General features: G+C 34.5%; 1 protein-coding gene across 3 annotated transcripts; it reads right to left on the minus strand.

The window, feature by feature from the left end:
• Window positions 1-1,086: 1,086 nt before the first annotated feature.
• Window positions 1,087-9,192, minus strand: LOC105317610 (PR domain zinc finger protein 14). Of its 3 annotated transcripts, none has more exons than XM_066080311.1 (10): window positions 7,630-7,755; window positions 5,866-6,134; window positions 5,669-5,788; window positions 5,245-5,405; window positions 4,889-5,159; window positions 2,965-3,094; window positions 2,665-2,791; window positions 1,822-1,932; window positions 1,402-1,564; window positions 1,087-1,262 (listed from the first exon to the last, which is right to left on the minus strand). In XM_066080311.1, exons 1-10 carry the CDS (start codon window positions 7,677-7,679, stop codon window positions 1,183-1,185), a joined length of 1,482 nt encoding a protein of 493 aa, XP_065936383.1. In that variant the 5' UTR covers window positions 7,680-7,755; the 3' UTR covers window positions 1,087-1,182. The 3 variants fall into 3 exon arrangements, with proteins under 3 accessions (XP_065936383.1, XP_065936382.1, XP_019918500.3); XM_066080310.1 differs by lacking the exon at window positions 7,630-7,755 and adding an exon at window positions 9,081-9,192 and having other exon boundaries at window positions 1,088-1,262; XM_020062941.3 differs by lacking the exon at window positions 7,630-7,755 and adding an exon at window positions 9,081-9,192 and having other exon boundaries at window positions 1,089-1,262; window positions 5,669-5,773.
• Window positions 9,193-19,935: the final 10,743 nt, after the last annotated feature.

Consider the following 19,935-nt stretch of genomic DNA (forward strand, 5'->3'; position numbering starts at 1 on the left):
GACCTAAAGGGCTGGAAAGAGAAAACTAGACTTAACAAATCCAAAATTTCAATGTGCCAACTGCTGCTTGGGATTTCCAAGGACAACCAAAATATCTATCATTGCATATGAATGTAATATTACGTAACCAAAATATTTATCAATGCATATATGAATGTATTATGTTACCAAAATATTTATCGTTGCATATGAATGTATTATCATCTAACCAAAATATTTTCAGGATTAGTTTCTTTGAACTATGCGCTAATTTTGTTAAAGAAAATTAATAGTAAATCAGAATATGATTGGCAGAAACTATAGATACTACATGCAGTATCTCTATGATTGGTTGAAATGTCTCATTCTTTTAGGTTTGCGACATAAACACTTTCCATATATGCAAGGTACAGAACATTGCATACCTGCATGGAAATGATGAAAAATATTCCGTTCATTTTTTTTATCTATTAAAATTAAACTTATACCGACTAGGAAGTACTGAGCAAACCAGTGGCCTTGCGTTCCTCGCAGGTGCCGGGGATTCCACATTAAATACAAGACATTTGGGACCGGGAAGGTTGGAAGAACATCTATACCCTGTTTCCGGCGATTGCTTCTGTTTATGATACAATAACACTCGAGTACTCCAGGACTAAGAATAAATCGATCTTTAAATGATGAAATTAAAACCAGAAAAAGTATTTATTACTATTCGACAAATAACTACATGTATAACAAAGTGGAATCAAATTTTTTTCTGACGATCAGAGAGCCTTATATTCACAATGTAAAGACACATCCAATGAAGATTGAAGTCCTTACATTGTTTTTGTGTGCTTATTGTGTTATTAGCGACAGAACGAACATGGCGACTATGTTGTCAACATTCCACTTGAAAATTTTAAAAATGATTTCTCAACCATAAACTATTAATCAATAATAAAGTAAAAAATCTATAGATTTAAATACTTTATATGTAACCGACATGTAATTCTTAAACATCTCTATGTGGAGCTCTTAGATCATTACCAAGAAGGTTAATATTATATATTTGGACACGACTACCCCTGTATATAAGAAAATCAGACAAGAAAACACAATATTTTTTTTTCCAAAACAAAAGCATTTATTTGCTAAAACAAAAACATAATCTGACTACAAATGAAGTCTTAATAACTTAAAATGGACGTCCTCTGCTGTCTAGACCGGAGGGAGGATGGGAAGGTGAGCTTGGACCGGAAGTGGGGGTTCTACCACGGACCATGGCGTCACACTGGACTCTGGAAATTAAATTTTGTGGGTAAGTTTAATGGCCTTGTTCAATGCTACTAAGTTTTGATTAATTTAATTCTTCATACTGGTTTTCTTTTCAGATATTAAATTTTTAAGTTGACGACCCCCTCCCCGAGTGATACTGACCCGCGCCGCTGTGGTGGGTCCTGTAGTGGACCTTCAGCTCGTGCTGGTGATTGAACTCCGCCCCGCAGTATTTACACTGGATGGACTTTTCTTTCACGTGCGTTCTTCTTACGTGACTGTCATGTGCGGCGTGAGACGCAAAAGCCTTACCGCAAAATTTACACTGCGATAGAGAAAAATAAAGTTCTAACTTTAAACCCAAGATTGGTGTCAACACAAAAAGATAAATCGTTTAGTTTAATTTTTCAAAGAAAAAATTCTGGTTGGACTGAAAACTGTTTATTAGATACTAATTCCAATAATCTATACTGACGAATTCCTGAAAATATGTTAATAGATTAATTTACTACTGTCCTTGTATATAAGAAATAATTTGTAACAGAGAAAGACATTTCATTTTGCATTGTTTTTGATCATTACCTTGAAGGGCCTCTCCCCCGAGTGTTGTCGAATGTGCGTCCTGAGAATACTTGAGGCAGTGAAAGACTTGCTGCAGTAGACACACTTGTATGGACGCTCTCCGCTGTGAACCTACGGGGATATACCTACATGAAGTTCTGTTGGTCCTCTACTTATATGATATATAATACACGCATATGTTTTCATGTATGCGAGTTAATGTAATTTTAATTTTGTCACTATTACGCTTTCCCAACCCCCAAAAATTTACGTCTTGACAAATAGAAAGATCTATACAATTTCAATTTCTTTATTAACCAATTAAGGGCCCTCAAGGGGCAACATGAAGACTGTATACATGTAAGGCATTTAAAGCAATATGAGCTGTATCTTTTAGAATTTTACTTTGCTGCAAAAACCTGCTAGCATGATAAGTCTGCATATAACTTAATCTTTTATGATAAATAAGATTTGAAAAAAAAACATTACTTTTTGTCAGAGGAAAGATTTCTCTTCTTTGGAATATATAACAAATCAATTTTTGTACAGGATGACAATAATTCATTTTTGGTCCAATTAAGGCTTCCTAACAGCCTTTACCACAAAAATATGGCTAACAGAAATTTAAAAACCATGATATTTTTTGTCAATTTAGTAGAAAATAACGTTTTCGTAAAAAAAAAATTGAAAAAAACATGAAAATTGCAGCTCATATTGCTTTAAGTATATAATTTGGCCGTTAGATAAAAAATACACCGTAATTATCCGAGTTTGAGTACAGTGATTCTGCATCTAATGGTTTATATAAGCTTGAAGAATATTGGAATAACGTTTTTCTTATATCAGTGTTCGAGTAATGGTTACCCTCATGTGTTTGTTGAGACTGGAGCTCTGACTGAAGCTCTTGCCGCACACCGCGCACTTGTGGGGGCGGTGCTTCTCGTGGACATGGAGAATGTGGATCCTCAGGCGGTCCCTCTTCTCGAACGACCTGGAAACCAATGTTTATTGTAATAACTATAATCAACCGTGACAAACAATCAACCATTATTGAAATCATATTTTGCAGTTTTCTTTCTTTGATAATACGGCATGAAGAAATGTAGGTGAATCTGAGAACAAAGGGGAAGAAACTCTGAGTTTTATGTCGGGGTGCTTGATTACCTCGCACATAGGTGACACGGGAACTTCCTGTTTCCCTGGTCCACGCATTTGGTGTATTTGAGGTGTTTATCCCTGTAGTATTTGTAGGCGAACACCTTCCCACACCTCTCACACTGATATCCTTCCGCGTCTAAATATACAAGTGAAAAGCTGTAAATGTGACATCAAACCGGTTTTTCTTTTATGTGATCTGTATCCATAATCCATGTCAATCCTGAATTGATAAACACTACCTACCAAATCCAGTGAAATGAATTAACCTATATGCAATATGTTGCCCCAAAATGACTAAGTTCAAAAGCTGGTATCTTTTTTCATATATCATCAGAAATCAAAATCCTGGCAATATGCACACATCTGATATATGTACAATTGATCTGCAAAAGAACAACTTCCTATCTTGAAAACTGTAGGAGGAGTTATCCGTACAATGAGGGTACCCTTTTGGCAGCCGCCCGCCCGCCATTTCTACCATTTTAATAACAGGATTTTTTGGTTGGAAAACCCGGTTAAAAATACAATATTCATCATATATTCAACTAAATACAATAATACCTGACAGAAAAATAAGAGTCAATCTATTTTCATAGATACATGCAATACCAACTCTCTATTAATTACTAGCATTTCTTTTGATTAATACATTTTGGATGGTTCTTTCCCCTTTTAATGCGTTATAAAGTAATTAAAAATCCAAATAAACAAATCTTTTTATTGCAAATATATTGAAATTGAAAAAAACAAACTTCTTCACTTTTATTGTGTACTGTATACCAACTTAATTCGCGTGCAAGAAAACTTCACGAGATTTGCGAGAATCTTGTCCGCGCGAACACACTCTTTAATGTACCTCTTATATGTTAATTAAACATTGTCTTTTAATTCACACTTGAAATACACAGTCGCTATAATTAATGGCCGCAAAGAAATTTATCTGTAGTCATCGCGATTAAAAGTTAGTTTACAAACTATGTTTCTTCTCCGTTTATAGACCTTATATACAGATGCACAAAATCATCGTCTCTTATTGACTAGGTTTTTTTTTCTACATAACAAGACGTGTCTGGAATTATAAATGACATTTTGCAAAATAAAACTCTCAGATTCTTGAAATCTCTACATCAGGTTGCCGGCTTTAATTCCATTTAATAGTCTGATAAGCTTGTCAATCAGCCCCTTAAAGCCATTGTCGTAAAAGAGGCCGCAAACAAATCGCTTCATTTTGCTGCTATTCTACGTCTGTAATTGGACAGATACTCTGCATGGCAGACTCTTCCTAGTTCAGCTTCACTTATTTGGACCACCACAGCAATAAAACTATCACTAAGTTAAGAAGATTGCAAAGTTCTACTCCCCCGAGCCCCCCTTTCCTAAATCTTGGACTATTTATGGGGGATTAACGGAGAAAGAAATCAAACTCGAGACCTGAAAATAATCTCTAAAATCTCTTTTTTACCACAATTAAGACAGTGTCTTTGTTTAAGCCTCGCAGTAAACCAAGAAATATCAGGAATGGCATTAGTCCCAGGTACTTTAGGTCCATAACACGGGTCTTTTTTCCTACACATTTCTTCCTGCATTCATCAAAGATTGCGACATGCAGATACCTGTATTAAAGCTTTACGAAAACAAAGGTGCTTGAGGACATACAAATGATACAATATATAATCTTTATATAATAGAGGGTATACGATTTTTTTTTCTTCAAAAAATGTTTGTTTTAAGTAATTATGTGCAATGAATGTAATCATAGATTATAGATATGTCATAAAAGGATAATTTAGAGGAGAAAAAAAATGAGTAAAGTCCCGGGGTGTAGAGGGTCTAGATAATTTGGGGGAGGGGGAGGGGGAGGGGGGGGTCGGTCCTGTCCTCAAGCACATGTTCATGAAAATACGACAGAGTTACTGGTAGGTGCACTTACTCTCTGGTTCGATGGGAATGTTACCAGATTCCTCTAGCTTCTGAAGTGTTACCGGTATCCCCATAAACTGGGTGTACATGTCTCCGTACCATACCAACAGTTCTGTTCCCATCGGGATATCCTTGCACACTTCATAGTAAATGTTTTCCCCTTCCTGAACAACCACCAGGTTCTGTTCTCCGGAATACCTCGCGCAGTTTACGTACGACATCCAGTTCCCGGTAGCACCACGGCCATCGATGAAGTGACTCAATCTACCGTTTTTGAAAATCTAAAAAAAAAATGTTGATTTCATTTAAGAATGTCTGTTAAGCCTGTATTCTTTAGTCAGGATATAAAAATGTATGCTATACTACCTCCCACATGAAGCTGTTATCGTCAAATGTTTTGATTTCGCTGGTGTTGACAACTTTTCCCTTAAAAGGACCAAACTTTGCTCCTTTCAGTATTGCTTCCTTTCGACAGAAGACGCCATAGTGAATAATGCCAGCAAACGTAGTGGGGCAAATACAGAGTTCTGGTGAAAAGACAATATTAATTGAAATACATTTTAATATATCATCAACCCCCCCCCCAAAAAAAAATTTTTACTAGCATATCATTTACACGTTTTAATGATGCTATACATATATAAAAACTCACGAACAGCTTAAAATTTTTATTTAACCTTAACCCTAACCCTAACCCTGACGAATACGCACTAAACTATACATCGGAAAATAGACACTGTGTAATGAAGATGATAATAAATTCTTCAATACAAAAATCTCGCGGCCTCACCTTCCGGGAGTTCGTGCGGGGGTGGGTCTGTGCGGGAGAGCTTCCAGGAGGCCATGGAGCAGTGGGGGGACAGGCCGTTTTGGTGATTCAGAATCCGTTCTATTCCTGGTGTAACAGAAACTTTTAAAATACATTGAATCTTTACCTTTAAAATGTATTAAAATGAGTGAAAATTCTGAGATTTTATAAAACTATACCATGACTTATCTCTCCGATCTTTAGGCCGCTGAGGGCGTGAACGGGAGTTCCCCTACATCCGGAATGGGAAAATCCGAACAAGACGTAATCTAGTTGCTCCTGGGTGAAGTAGAAAGAGGGTTGCCTCTGGGTCGGGGTGGGCAGACTGTGCTGGGCGGGGTACATCCGGTTTGAGATATCCGCCAGAGCCTTACACTGAAGAATTGTGGAGCGCAAGGACGGGAGACTGTCGCCATTTTGTCCCGCTTGGTGGTGGTAATAACCCGACCTGTAATTTGCGTTAAATACTATGTCAGGGTACCCAACATCACATGAAAAGACGTTGTCAAAGGAGTTACTATAGATGATTAGTATGCATAATTGTAAAACGATAATTCCTTTTAACTTTACTGGCCTAGGACCAAATCTCGCCAAGTACGTTTCAGTGTTAAATTAGGAGAAATGTTACTCGGCGGAAATTTGTCTTTGTTCACTATCTAATTAGTTATACCACTTGGTGGGGGAAGGGGGTTAAAGAGAACTATCAACAAATTATTTAAATGTTATTTCTTTCTGATTCAACACTTGTAATTTTTCAATGACGTTTACAAGTAGCACATGTATACTAAAAATTGCCTAAATTAATTACGATCTTCATACATTTACCGTTTTATAGTTGCAGCTCGATTGATAGTAATAGAACGCTTTATCAGAGATAATACAGAAATATACCGTAGATCAATCCGATAAATGTACACACATTAAAATGAGGAGCATAACCGGTGAAAAAAAATTAACTAGAAAAATGACGGTTGAAAAAAGTTAAAATGCATGTCAAGGCATGAGAGAATCATCACCCATAAAAATAACCTGTGAAAAATGTACTGGAGAACAAGAGAAACGATCAGTTACAAGAAGAATATCAAACTGATCCTGTCGTAAACCATTACCGGTAAATCAGCCCGAGAACAACGCAATTACCTGTTGTTCTTAGACCGTTACCGGTTAATCAGTTGTATAATAAACGATCAAATTCTTCTTCTTTTTCAAAGTTCAAAATAGCACATATCTGATTAACAGAAAACAGCGGTAATCGCCGGAGAATCTAGGATTTGAGTTTACCAATTACCAGTACATTAAGAATTTTACAAACAATCGGTTCGGTCAAAGAGAATTTCTTATTCAAAGACGTATAGATTAACTTTTTTTTCAACAGCATATAAGTAATCAATTGCTTCCAGGAAGGAAGGTTATTAAATCAATTTTTAATTGCAAAACATAGCAATCTAAATACAATCTCCTCGGTTTCTATAAATATCAATTATTTCCCCGAGTTCACTATGGTTTTTTTTACCAGTAACACAAAGGAAATACAAAATAAAGCATCCCATCTCAATTTGTCACTTATAAAACATTAATGGCAAAATAGTCTGTCGTGTAAGATATTACAAATAATTTCGTAGAAAAGGTCCACATAAGATGCTGTAAATGATTCATTCGGCTCGCTTTGAGTCCCTCATTTACCGGGTTTACCCCTCGTGTTCGGAGACTGTGAAATGGATAAAACCGTTTGAAGTGTCTCACTGCCTATCTCAAGTCGATGAAGTCGAGATTTCAAAGAAAATACCATCTTAAATCCCTGATATATTGTAAGACTATTCAATTTTAATGAGTTAAGCTGCACATCTGAATAATTTCTACGGTCCAAGAACATCTTCAATAATGTATGAAAATAAAATAAATTCGATCTTCTTATTTTCAAGTTTTTGATTTTTACAACTTACTTATTGGAGCGGTTTCTAAGAGGCCTATTTTCCTTTTCCACGTTACTCATTCTAACTATCCGAGGCTCATAAAATAAAGTGAGCAAGCGGGGAAAAGTTTTCTGCTTATAAATCTGATCAGTCAACTAACTTGCTTAAAAGGTCATTAAACGCTTCAGTAGTAATTATGGCGCTTGTATTACCATCAAAGTGATTCAGTTCTTAGTATCAGCGAACACAGGCGAGCGTGGAAAAATGAATGCGCCACGCTTGCCGGCCGCCACCCGGTTCTCGCTCTGTTGTTGGGCCTTTTATTACGGGTCGACAGTAATAGAAACACCTAGCACTTATACTCATGTTAATGCGCATCCTAACAAAATGCAATAATTTTTGAATTAATTTTTAATGAACGCGGGACTATAATTAATTCGTTTGATTTATTTCATCTTCTCGTCGGTCATTTATATACAGGGCTATAGTTTTGTAGATCTGTGTGTGGTTTTTTAAATATAGGGTTTATATTGTTAAGTATAGATTAAAAATAGGGGTAAAAAAAATAAGGTATATAATGCAACAATAACCTAAAGCAATAACTAAAAAAATCATACAAGCAATAGTAATCAAATATAACGGAGCATTTAAATAAAGATAGTGTACACTGTATAAAGGTAATGTATATTACCAATTAAATTTGTTTTTAAATTGATGCACGCAGAGGAATAATATTAACCAAGATACGAATATATATGAAATATAAAAAAAACCCAACAACTTACGAACGTACACCCCTTCCCGGCATACGCTCTGAGTATTTGCAACCTGCCGATTTTATTTTGTATATGATTCAATAATTTTGAATCAAAAGTTATGAACCATTAATACAGTAATCTCGACAACAGCGAAGGGCACCTGCTTCTGTGGACTGTACTGCTTCAACAGTTTTCAGATTATAGTAAACAAATTGCCGTCAATAGGCATCTGTGAAACCTATTTTCGATGGTTCAGGTGAATGAATATTAATTACAAGTTTTTAAAACTTAAAATTCCAAAAATGTACAAATTCAACAAAGAGTTTTAAATTTGAAATGCACGATAAACTTCTCTAAGCTAGCAACCATATAAGCACCATGTGCAGTATGTGCGCTATGCTATTACGTTAAAACTAATAACCTTGTATCACATTTATTTAAGCCGTTTCCCCTTTTGACCCTTAAACTTGCATTTGTGTAAAGTTTTCGTATGGAATAAAGAAATATCAATTATTGACAATATTTCTATATATATATATATATATATATATATATATATATATATATAGATATAGAATAAACTTATAAATTTATTTTATATCAATATTTCTATTAATATTTTCATAACATGCATAAAATAGTTCTTATTTCTCGAGATATGAATATTGAATTTAACAGATAATTTTTTCTTAGTTTTTATAGAATATTTTCAGTGATACTTACCCAAAGTGCATTGGATTCTGAAAATAATTATTAGATACTGTGGCGTCCATTGAAGAAATTTAGAATAGCAGAACAATGACGTAGAGACTGAATATGAAGACAATATGAAGACACGGACTCGGCCAATCACAGTTAAACAATGAGGGATTGTCTTTGTAAGGACCAATCAAAAAGCCGGATTTATTAAAGATCGGTGTTGGTCTTACTGCAAGATCGATTATTATAATACTGATGAGGAACTAATGTGAGGATAGAACTTTAAAGTATTAATAAAAGTAAACTAGATGTAGAAAAGTTTAAAATATGGAATAAAGAGTAGGAAAAGAAATGCGGCAAATGAACATGTTTATAAAACCATACATACAGTTAATTTTGTATATTTTTAACAGGAAAAAAAGTTTTGGTTATTAAAAAATATTAATAATATAAGTTCAAGTTCAAGTTCAGTTTATTCGCTCAAACCAAATAATTTGGTAGAAGAGGAACATATATATATATAATACACATAAATACAAATCGTCAGAGGTACATACAAACAGGTACATTTTCATACAGGGAAAAAAATAAATAAAAAAGGACAGCCTATAGAATCACTACTTATGTAAGATTATTTTGGTATAAAGGATCAAAATAGAAAAACAAATAAAAGGAGCAGACAGCATCAAAAATATTTGAAATAAATACACACAATTTTAGGTAAACAGAGGATTACACCTTGAAAGATAAAGATTTTTTTTCTAAATAATTAAATATAAAATGATATAATAGCAACTTCGCTATGGAAGTGAGTTAGTTTCAATAAATTGATATTGTATATTCTCTTTGTCTGGGATGAAAAAATGCTATCTAACGTTTGTCATACATCATGATATTTATACGCACTCGAATATATTTCTTTCTGATAAAGTTAAAACGCTGAAAAGTCAGGTGACCACGAAAAACTGGCGCTCTTTTATAAAAGGAAACAGTATTTGTATTATACATCAGACAACAATATGGTTCTTAAAAAATAACACAAAACTATTGTAAGAGTGTCTGGTCAGATATTGAATTCAATCGATTTATTCATTTTTGCATTTTAATTCAGAGAAATATATCTAATATGTATAGTATACTTTGATTTATTTCTATTCTTTAAAATTTTTATTTTCACACTGATAACACAAAACGTTTAAGTACTGAATAATTCAATCCTATGGCAATAAAAGATACGTGTGATACATGTAAAATATTACCCACAATTAATATATCTATGTTTTATTATGATTGGTTCGGTTTTTACATCGGACTCCTGTATCCCTTTCTTTAAAATATATCCATAACAATTTTGTGCTGTTTGATTTTGTTCGTTTATTTTTGAACAACAGTCTCTGCCTTCACATGGTAGTGACTGACGACTAACTGTACATGGCTGATTCCGGCTAATTGTCGCTCCATCCACCGCTCAGTGTGTTCCACGGTCTGATCATTGCTCCAGCATTGTGCTTACAGTGGCTCCAGATACTCTAATAGTCATGGCATAACGGAGGGCCCCCGTAATGGTGCTTTCAGGAGCTGTGAGGACGGCGCGTTATGAGGGATCAGAGCCTTAATGAGACTGATATTGGGCCAATGTCTCCAGATGCATCTGATTGGTAGAGGCGACAGATTAGAATAAGAAAAGTAGAACATCGTCAGTTCTTTGAATTGCCATCAAGTGAGTGTAAAATCACAAATTAATTTGTGAGCTAGTTGTTTCTGCGCCTATACATCAGATATCATGTCTTGATAAGAGGTTTGTTGATTTCCCAGGTAGGGTTACCTTTTGAATTGACATTATTATTTTCAAATCAAAGGTGGGTTTTTGTGATGTCCAGGGAGTCTTATTGCTCCATAAAGAACAGCATTCAATCTGTTGAAGAAAGCCGGCCTCGGTCTGGGAGACGTCCGCCTTGTGATTAAATGACATCCCTGTGAAGATACGACCGGATTTATGGCACAAACTTACTGTCACCAATAAAGAAACCCGAGCATGCACGTGTAACGACTTTGATTATACTGATTTGATTTTAACAATTGTCAAAAAATATTGGACACATTTTGTCCTCAACAAAATTTATACAAATTGAGCACGTTGCATGATATATTTTAAGAAACTGAATGTTAAAACTGATCAGTGTAAAAGAACACTGAATTACGAAACCTTAATGAGTTGTCTAGCCACTAATTTTGTTGTTTTTTCTTTTGGTGTATCAAATACCGTTGAACAATTTTTTCATAAAATTAAACTTTTAAAGTTTTTTATTTGCTTCTATATACTAGTACATGTACGTTGCATTCTCTTAACTCTCTCTTTTTTTGCCATGTGTAGAAAAATACATAGACTGTAATTGAGTCTCCTAAAAAACAGTTTTGTGTACATTTTTCTGGAACATAAAAATCAATGAAAAGTCAAATACAATAGAAAACAAATAGATATTATAAAAATGAATTTGTTAATAATTTTTTACCGTATTTATACAGCTAGATGTGCGTTTCATTTTGTTTTCATTAGTTACTTGAAATATAAATCAAATTACTTTATATAATTTTTTACTGTATTTCTACAGCTAGATGTACGTTTCATTTTGTTTTCATTAGTTACTTGAAATATAAATCAAATTACTTAACAAATAACACTGATTTAAAGGTTAGTATCGAACATTCTTTTTATTCGCTTTAATCTACACTTCTATCATTAATAATTTAGAATACGAAAAATGCTTATCATAACAATACATTTATAGTTCAAGAAACAAAAATCAAATAACTCTTGGCTGTAAGTACCAATACCTTAGGGAATGTCATGCGAACATTGCTACGACATGACGCTGCTTTAAAATTAGACAAATGTCATCCTCTGTTTCCAAAATACTATGAAACGCCCCCCCCCCAAAAAAAATGGACACACGGTTTGAAGACAGATTTTATTAATAATCAAAGAAGAATATGAGACAGGGACAATAACATTCTAATCTTATTCCTGTTTCATCTTCCAAATCTCTTGGCTTATAAGAAAAGTTTAGTTAGGTAAATCAAATATTTGTGATTTGTATAAGTATTCGTGCCATTTAGGGACAGTTTTCCCAAAGAAGAATATTTTAAATGAACTCTACTGCCAAATGGTGTTTATCTTATAGATAAATACGACTTACTTTCATCTCAAAGCAACCCGTTTCTCCTTTCATCTTAAAGATTTAATTAATCAAATCTATAAATAACAAGGAAGAGTTGCCTATTTAGAGTGTGGCATTATGCAATAAATAAGAACAAGGTAGACAATGGATTACTGTCGTAGAGAAATACGCGAAAGAAATCTGACAATTATCACATCTTTTGTGAAATAGAAAGGTCCATGGTTATTCTGAAATAATATTTATTATATTATAGATCTCCTATTTAATTTTTTTAATAACGGTTAATGATAATATAAAGAGTCATTCATTTAGTAAGATATAATTAACAGTAGTCTTGTTTTGTATTTGGTTGTCTAATATTCTACATTATTATAATTTCATGTTAAATACTGAAATCTGATTGGTTTAGACGCAGTTGGTAATCCGTTCTATTACCTTCAGCGTTAGCAACGCACTTGGCAACGGGTAACACAACGAATTGTTACATGCGCGTATATTATGCGCGTACGGTTTGTCGTAGAATTCACTTCATTTTTATATAAATGCAGTAAAATTTTCCTTAAAATTAAGACATTCATTATAATAAAATAAATAGTGCCTCTTTGGGAGGGTAACTGTTGAAATTGACACCCCTCGAAAACCATTGTCAACCTCCGCTTCGCGTCGGTTGACAATGGTTGTCTCGGGGTGTCAATTTCAACAGTTACTCTCCCAAAAAGGCACTATTTATATATTACAGTACTGGGTGTACAGGTGTCACATGGGGACACACGTTATACATATCGTATCTAGTTATTTCAGTTTGTATATCACAGATTCACATGTTTTATTCAATATTTTTCTTAGTATATACATAACTTACCTGTTAAATATACAGACTAGATTTACTGCAAAGCAAAATGATTGGATTTGTAAATCAAACAACTTATTATGGAGAGTGTTTAATTTCTTTCTTATCCCTTTTATTTTATTTTTCAATATGATATCATAAAATAACCATGCTATAAGACGTATGTTTTCTGCAATAAAGAAATTTGAATAAGCTGTATCATTTTTACATAGACTCGTAAATATGAATGTAAAATTCAAGAATATGTTGGTAAATGATACAGAAGCATACATTAATTAAAAAATGTTTTGTTCTAAGAAGAATTTAAAAATGGAGTTTTATCTATTGTTTCTGGATGCGATTGATGTATTATTTTTAAAGATGAATACTTCCAATTTGTTTGATATATTTGATACAGGTATACACATTGGTGGGTTTTACCTTCTTTCGTGATCAGATCTATTCATGTTCCCTAATACCAACTGTGAAATATGTGTAGCCAATAAATTTCCAACTAAATGTTATGAATAATTAATCCTAGCTAGAATGTATCAGGAGATCCGTTAGAATTATAAATGACCGAGCATAAACATTACGAGGGTTTGACATTGGTAAACTCGTAAATCACCCGTATAGAATCGAGTGGAACGGAAAAATCTAACTGCTCCCCTTGCCGCCATCGGCGTATCAAAGTCTTCGCGTCATCACACATCCCTTAATTGTGGAATAAAATCGCTCAGACCTTGTACAATTGCCTATTACCTTAATTGAAAGAAAGGAATGCCGTAGATGTTCAATTAGGTGATTACGGGACTGTTTTATATCTCTGGAGTGATTGAAGTCAACTTTCACTTTCTCTGGAATTAATATTATGTTATTATGAGATGCGATGATAAGTGCTTCGCAAGAAATCTCGGACGAGCGAGATGACGGGACCGCTCTCTGTAAAAAGCAATTGACATGATGAATTCCGAAAGACTAATGATGTTGCCAAGACCCGGGACCGTCTCCAAACCAAAATACCGACTTAATGAGAATTAGCACGAATGTTAATGAAAAAATAACAGATGTTAAAATCAGGGGTTAATGATTTTTTGATAGTGCACGGATTACATGTAAAATTGGTGCAATGAAAATTTAATTAATGTCAATTTGTTAAAACGGATTTCATAATTAGGACTAAAAAATCTGTTACGAGATGCATTTGCAAATAAAAGATTTGCTCCCGATATTGTGCACAAGAAGACGGGTACAAGTCAGATAATACTATTGTGACATGACTTTATTGCCGTAGTTATCTCAGTTCAAGTCTAACAATCTGCAATAAAAAGGAAAACAAGCACCCAATTGTATAGTTTTAAATTAAGCGATGGTGAAAAAAAGGCATGGTAACCTTAATACAGTTATAACATTAAAATTATTAATTTCTAAGAACACTCGTACCTAATTCTAAATATCAGATAAAGTTGCAATTTTGAAATTCTTCCCAACATAAGGTTAATTTACTGTTGATGAATTTGCAAGTATTTCGTTGTAAATCTTGAGATACAGAAGGATTTCCATTAATGAATCGGTGAAAAATATTACCCGGGCCCTGCGCATTTAATTTTTTCCCTGCCAGATGCTCTTCCGAATGCTACCTTTTTGCACTTAGAATTCATTTTAATATCCTACCATTTGTAAGAGCAACAAAATTAGCAGAAATGGGTATTTAATAAAAGTATTTTCATGTTTGTATTTTAAGGAATATGTTAATTTAGCTTACTCTGGGTTTGAGATTTTAGAAATTATTTTAACAAAGCAGTGGCGGACTTAAGGGGGGGGGGCACCCGGTGCTCCCCTTAAATTGACAAAATAAAGTTAAATTATACTCCTTATGGCATAATTAAAAAAATTAATGAACAACTTCTGAGTATTTATTATCAGTAACGCGTTTATTCGCGTTAGTTTCGCGTTTATTCAGGAAACTAACGCGTTTATTCATTATTTTGTCCATAACCAAGGAATATTTAATATTTTGAACGACAATGTAAATACCTGTAGGATAGGTATAAAGGATATAGGTCTAGGATAAATTCTCATTGCCGTATGTTTTAGAGACGATATATAGAGTTCAGCATTGCTTTCTTCAATCCAGACTATGCGCCTCCCCCCCCCCCCCCCCCCCCCTCTGTTGTTGGTAGAAAGACTTTAATTTCATTGGTTACGGCAGTGGAAATACTTAAGTAAAATCTCGGAAGATTTACTATTTTAATACATTTAATAAAATTCACTTTCAATAGCTGCTACATGCATTAAAATTAAAATTATATAATAGAAATGCTCAAAGCGTTGTACATGTCACATGACTATTTTAAGATATACAGCAAAACCCATTTATAGCGAAGTACCATTGATGAGTGGCTTTGATTGGTTGTAACTGTAATTTGTTATGCATGTCTGGTATGTTGACGATCCGTTTGAAGACTAGGGAAATGAAACTGACTTTATTTATTGTATTCACAGTGAATCTGTATTGGGCGATGATTTTTGAGCACATGCAAACTTCTGATCATAGTCTATTAACAGGTGTGTTACTTGAAATATCACTTGGAGGAATCCAAGGATCAAAATGTACCAAAACATATTCGAATCTAGCCAAACGGTAAAAAACAATACAGGTATTGAGTACCTGTAAAACTCCATATTTCATATCAAACGACATATGCTTGTAACCTATTCGACAACTAAGAACAGATGTCCCGCAATGTGTGGTGTCTTACTACCATGATAGTATGGCATTGGTAAAAGTTTATGTACAATATATTAAGATATATATTTGTTTGTAGATTGAACATTACAGGTACAGAGTATTCATTCATTTCTCCGGAGTTAAGTAGGTTTGAGGGAGAGCACATGGCTCAGTGGCCATGCCCGTAAGACTAGTAACCGAAAGGTCGCTGGTTCAAATCCGCTGTGGTCATTTGATGTTGTGTGTTGTGCACGTAGACAAGGCACTTTATCTACATTGTCTCAATTCATCCAGCTGAAATTGGGTACTGGCTATGATGGGAGTCAGATTGCGATGGGCTGGTGTATCCAGGGGGAGTCAATGACTTAGTCTCACCCGCTTAGCCCCACGGAAACTGGGTTTTCGCACCGGCCTTATAGCCTGATTGCACGGGAAAGGATCTAACTAACTTTAAACTGAGAGAGAGAAAGAGAGAATTAGTTAAGGGTGGTTTTTTTCTACAATCGCGACAAATATGCCGATATACCTTGTCCAAAAATTAAGAGTTATTGATATTGTTGCTCTGAGATACAGAAATACAGAACTTAGGGGAAACACTTACACTGTAACGCCTCCCAAAGTGATGAATAATCTCTCTCTCCATCTCTCTCTCGTATTTATAGTACTGTCATACTGTCGGTAGCCATGCCGTAGATTCTCTGTAAATTATATAGAGGTTATAGAAATTGGGTGCGACTGGCGCGTGTTTACACCATTCTTAGTCATTCTTTAGTCTACCCCAAGGACAGAGTTACATAATCGCTACAGACTGCGAGAAGCAGCCCGATTACCGACACAAATTTATATCAGGATTTTTTTTTTGCCTACTCAATTCAATTTTGGTTCTGCTTGGAGAATTTTATTTCAATACAAGGACGTGTTTATATGAATTTAACGACAGGTTTGAACACATTATCATCGTCTGAAAAAGACATCCACCGGCAGAAGATTGGTGGAGTAATTCGCCATTTTGTATTCATGACAGTTTTCATTTGAAGAGCGCGCTCATCGCAAGAGCCTCATCTCATCGCCACACTATTAACCCCCCGTCACCTAATTGAATTCTGCCGATTATGAATTGTTCAGTTGTGCAACCTATTCAGTTCATTAGATTAGACTTGCGCAATCTGACGGGCCCCGGGGACTGTCAGATGCGTGAATACGTTCGTCTAATAAGCCCTCGCTCCTGTAAGGTGTTAGTCCCGCGCTAATGTCAGTTTAAAGTCGCAGAGGGCGCCAAAAGACTGGCACGGATTCTTGCCCTTTATAGGATTTTTTGAGCTCCAAAACCACTCCTTGTCAAAAGTTATGAAGGGATCACCGAGCATAGTGCTTTTTAAAACGTAATGATGCATGTTAATGACGCCGATTTGATTGCTAATTGTAGCTTTGTTAAGCACAAAATGTCAAACGTTCCTGTGACCCTTCCTTTGTGTTTTTAAAGAAAGGGAAATCATTTTGAAAAAAATGTTTTGAACACTCTGGTATTTTTACACACTTAATCTTGTTTTTCACTGTTATGTCATTGTACATCTATTGGTTCGATGAAAATAAAATTTGTCACAGAAAATTTATTAAAATGTAACCTAAGAAGATGAGAGCTATTTTTCACTCGTCAAAGCGAGTAAAAGTAGTTTTCATGCACTTTTTTAGATTCTGATTGAAGGACAAACACTCTATCCTTTTTGGGAGGAATGAAAAGCAATGAATAAAGAAAGTAGAAATCATTGCAAATCTCAGGGAACTTCAATAGCCAGATTGATATTCAGGGTTAAAAGATCGGACTTGGCTTGTGAACAACAGACCGCGAGTTCGAATCCGCCTGGAGCTTTTGTCAAGTTTACTGAATTAATTTTTGAAAATTTAATTTTTTCCCCCAAATTGCACATTTTCGACTAATTGACTTCCTAGTTTTTATCCATCATGTTATCTATCATAATCAAGTAATTTTCTGCTGATTTGAGAAACTATTTTAAGGTGTAATGAGCCACCTTAATGAGACATGGTGACGCACCATCACATGACTTTTACCAAATATCTCATTTTTACACGATTTTCACAAAGACGTATTTTTTATATCATATTAGAAAATGAACTGAGAATTACGGTGTTCAAAAGTAAATAAATTAATAATTTATTAAATAACAAATAACTAAACTAATGAGTTCAAATTTATTTGAATTATTAACTTAATTTAAAATAAATCATTTAAAATTAGAAAAATAGAATTATTCCTTTGGCCAGCAAATAAATATTCCGCTCCATAGCCATGCAAGCGCATGGGAGTGTAAATACTGCACTGTGTCATATATCATGAGCTAGCGGCCACGCCTCTCAGTGAAACCTGATGTTATTCAGAACTAATAATATTTATATTTTTTTAAATATTCACTCCAATTCCACTTACTAGTTTTAGACAGCAATTACAATCACGTGGCAAATCAATGTAAACTGCACTGATAAGTGATGAATCATAATACGTGAACATAAGGAGATCGTCGGATATGAAGTTTGGGACCTTTTAATCTTTCTTTTCTTTAATTTAAAAAAAATAATAAGAAGTGTTAAATAAATATAAATTTGATAAATTAATAAAAGAATATATTCAAGGGAGGTAGCTTTTAATTATATTGAATTTAAACGAAGTTTGCATCGCTTTTACTGAAAAATTCTGCCCCGATACATCTTATTTGAATAAGCTATTCCAAACGTGGAATCCATATCTTAGACATGAGAAACCTATAGACTCCTCTTATTTCGATCTTGATCTTAGGAAATAATAAAAGTATACTTTCATAAATGGCGATTATTTTGAGACCTCATTAACTATAACGGTATTCTTCTTTCTTACAACCCGGCAAGAAATAATCAAATTAGCTTAAATTCAACCGAGGCTATACTTTTGGTGCTACAGTGGCATAGGGAAATACTACAGCTGTCCTATTTCGTATTTTCTTCGTAATGTTTTGGGAATTTACGTTCTGTAAAAGTTGCTCAAATCAGAACGGAGAATGAAGACAAATTAATTCCATTTAAATTCTTATAATTTTTTGTATCTATAAATCAATATTTAACGATATATTAAATTCCAGACAATCCCTTCTTGGTTTTTTTTTAAAACCTCCATTGTCTGCAGGACTTTGTATTTAACAAGAGGCCCACGGGCAGCATCGCTCGCTTGAGATTCCTGCTTCTGAGGGATTTTCTTTCTAGTCTTTAGTACAACTTATATACTTGAACACAAGGAACTGGAAAATATGGGTTAAGGGTGGACATCCTTAAGATTGATTAAATATGCCATCCTCGACAATGTATGAAATGTGATCTCCATGTGCCCTCCTGATATTAGCCATTAAATGATCTTGTCAAATTATTAAATATATACTGGTATGCATATATAAAGAGTGGGATCTCCATAGTTTAATAATTGTCCGATACTAGAAATTGTTCTTTTAAAGGTTCGGATTAGGTTGATCTCTAGGTACACTACATATGGAATTATGGATAAAAGATCAAGATAGGACGTGCCACGTGTATGTTGAGGTCTCAAGGCGGTTCTCAAGGCGTCAAGCTTGAACTTGAAGATAGGGACCTGATCTGATTCAAAGGACCCTTCATATTCAAGTAGGCCAATAAAATTATCTGAACATTTGGATTAACATTGTATCTTCTCGGTACATAAATTCTAAAGCATCGGTACGTAACGCCCCCCCCCCCCCCCAAAAAAAAACCCCACCAACCCACCACGCACCACAATAGGCCCGAAGATCCACAATGTTAGATCCCGTGTATAAGGTTCCGATGGGAACAGCCATTGTTTTATGCACTTTTACATTTTGCATCATAAATAACACAAGAAGATTTTTTTTTGACGATAGATCTATACTAAGGATTTCTGAAATCCCTATGGTGATAACAAAACAAAAGCCGAAAAAGTCTAATGCAGTTTTAAGACCATACGATCATTTACCGTCGCAGGATCTGGACGTGAGAGCTCGGTCACGTGGTCTCTTTTTTAAGCCCCCTCTTCAGGAATTCGTTATAAAGCACGCAATCCATGCAGATTACGTGTCGGAGGAGAGTCTCCCAAGACACATTTCC

Source organism: Magallana gigas, chromosome 3 (genome assembly GCF_963853765.1).
Source record: "Magallana gigas chromosome 3, xbMagGiga1.1, whole genome shotgun sequence".
Taxonomy (NCBI): Eukaryota; Metazoa; Mollusca; class Bivalvia; order Ostreida; family Ostreidae; genus Magallana; species Magallana gigas.

Excerpts from the sequence above, each read along its gene's own strand:
- LOC105317610 (XM_066080311.1), bottom strand. The coding sequence starts at position 7,679 with ATGAGTAACGTGGAAAAGGAAAATAGGCCTCTTAGAAACCGCTCCAAT. Across the intron at positions 6,135-7,629 it reads CTTAGAAACCGCTCCAATAA|GTCGGGTTATTACCACCACC; the intron begins GTAAGTTGTAAA and ends CGCAAATTACAG. Across the intron at positions 1,263-1,401 it reads GACCCACCACAGCGGCGCGG|AGTCCAGTGTGACGCCATGG; the intron begins GTCAGTATCACT and ends TTTAATTTCCAG.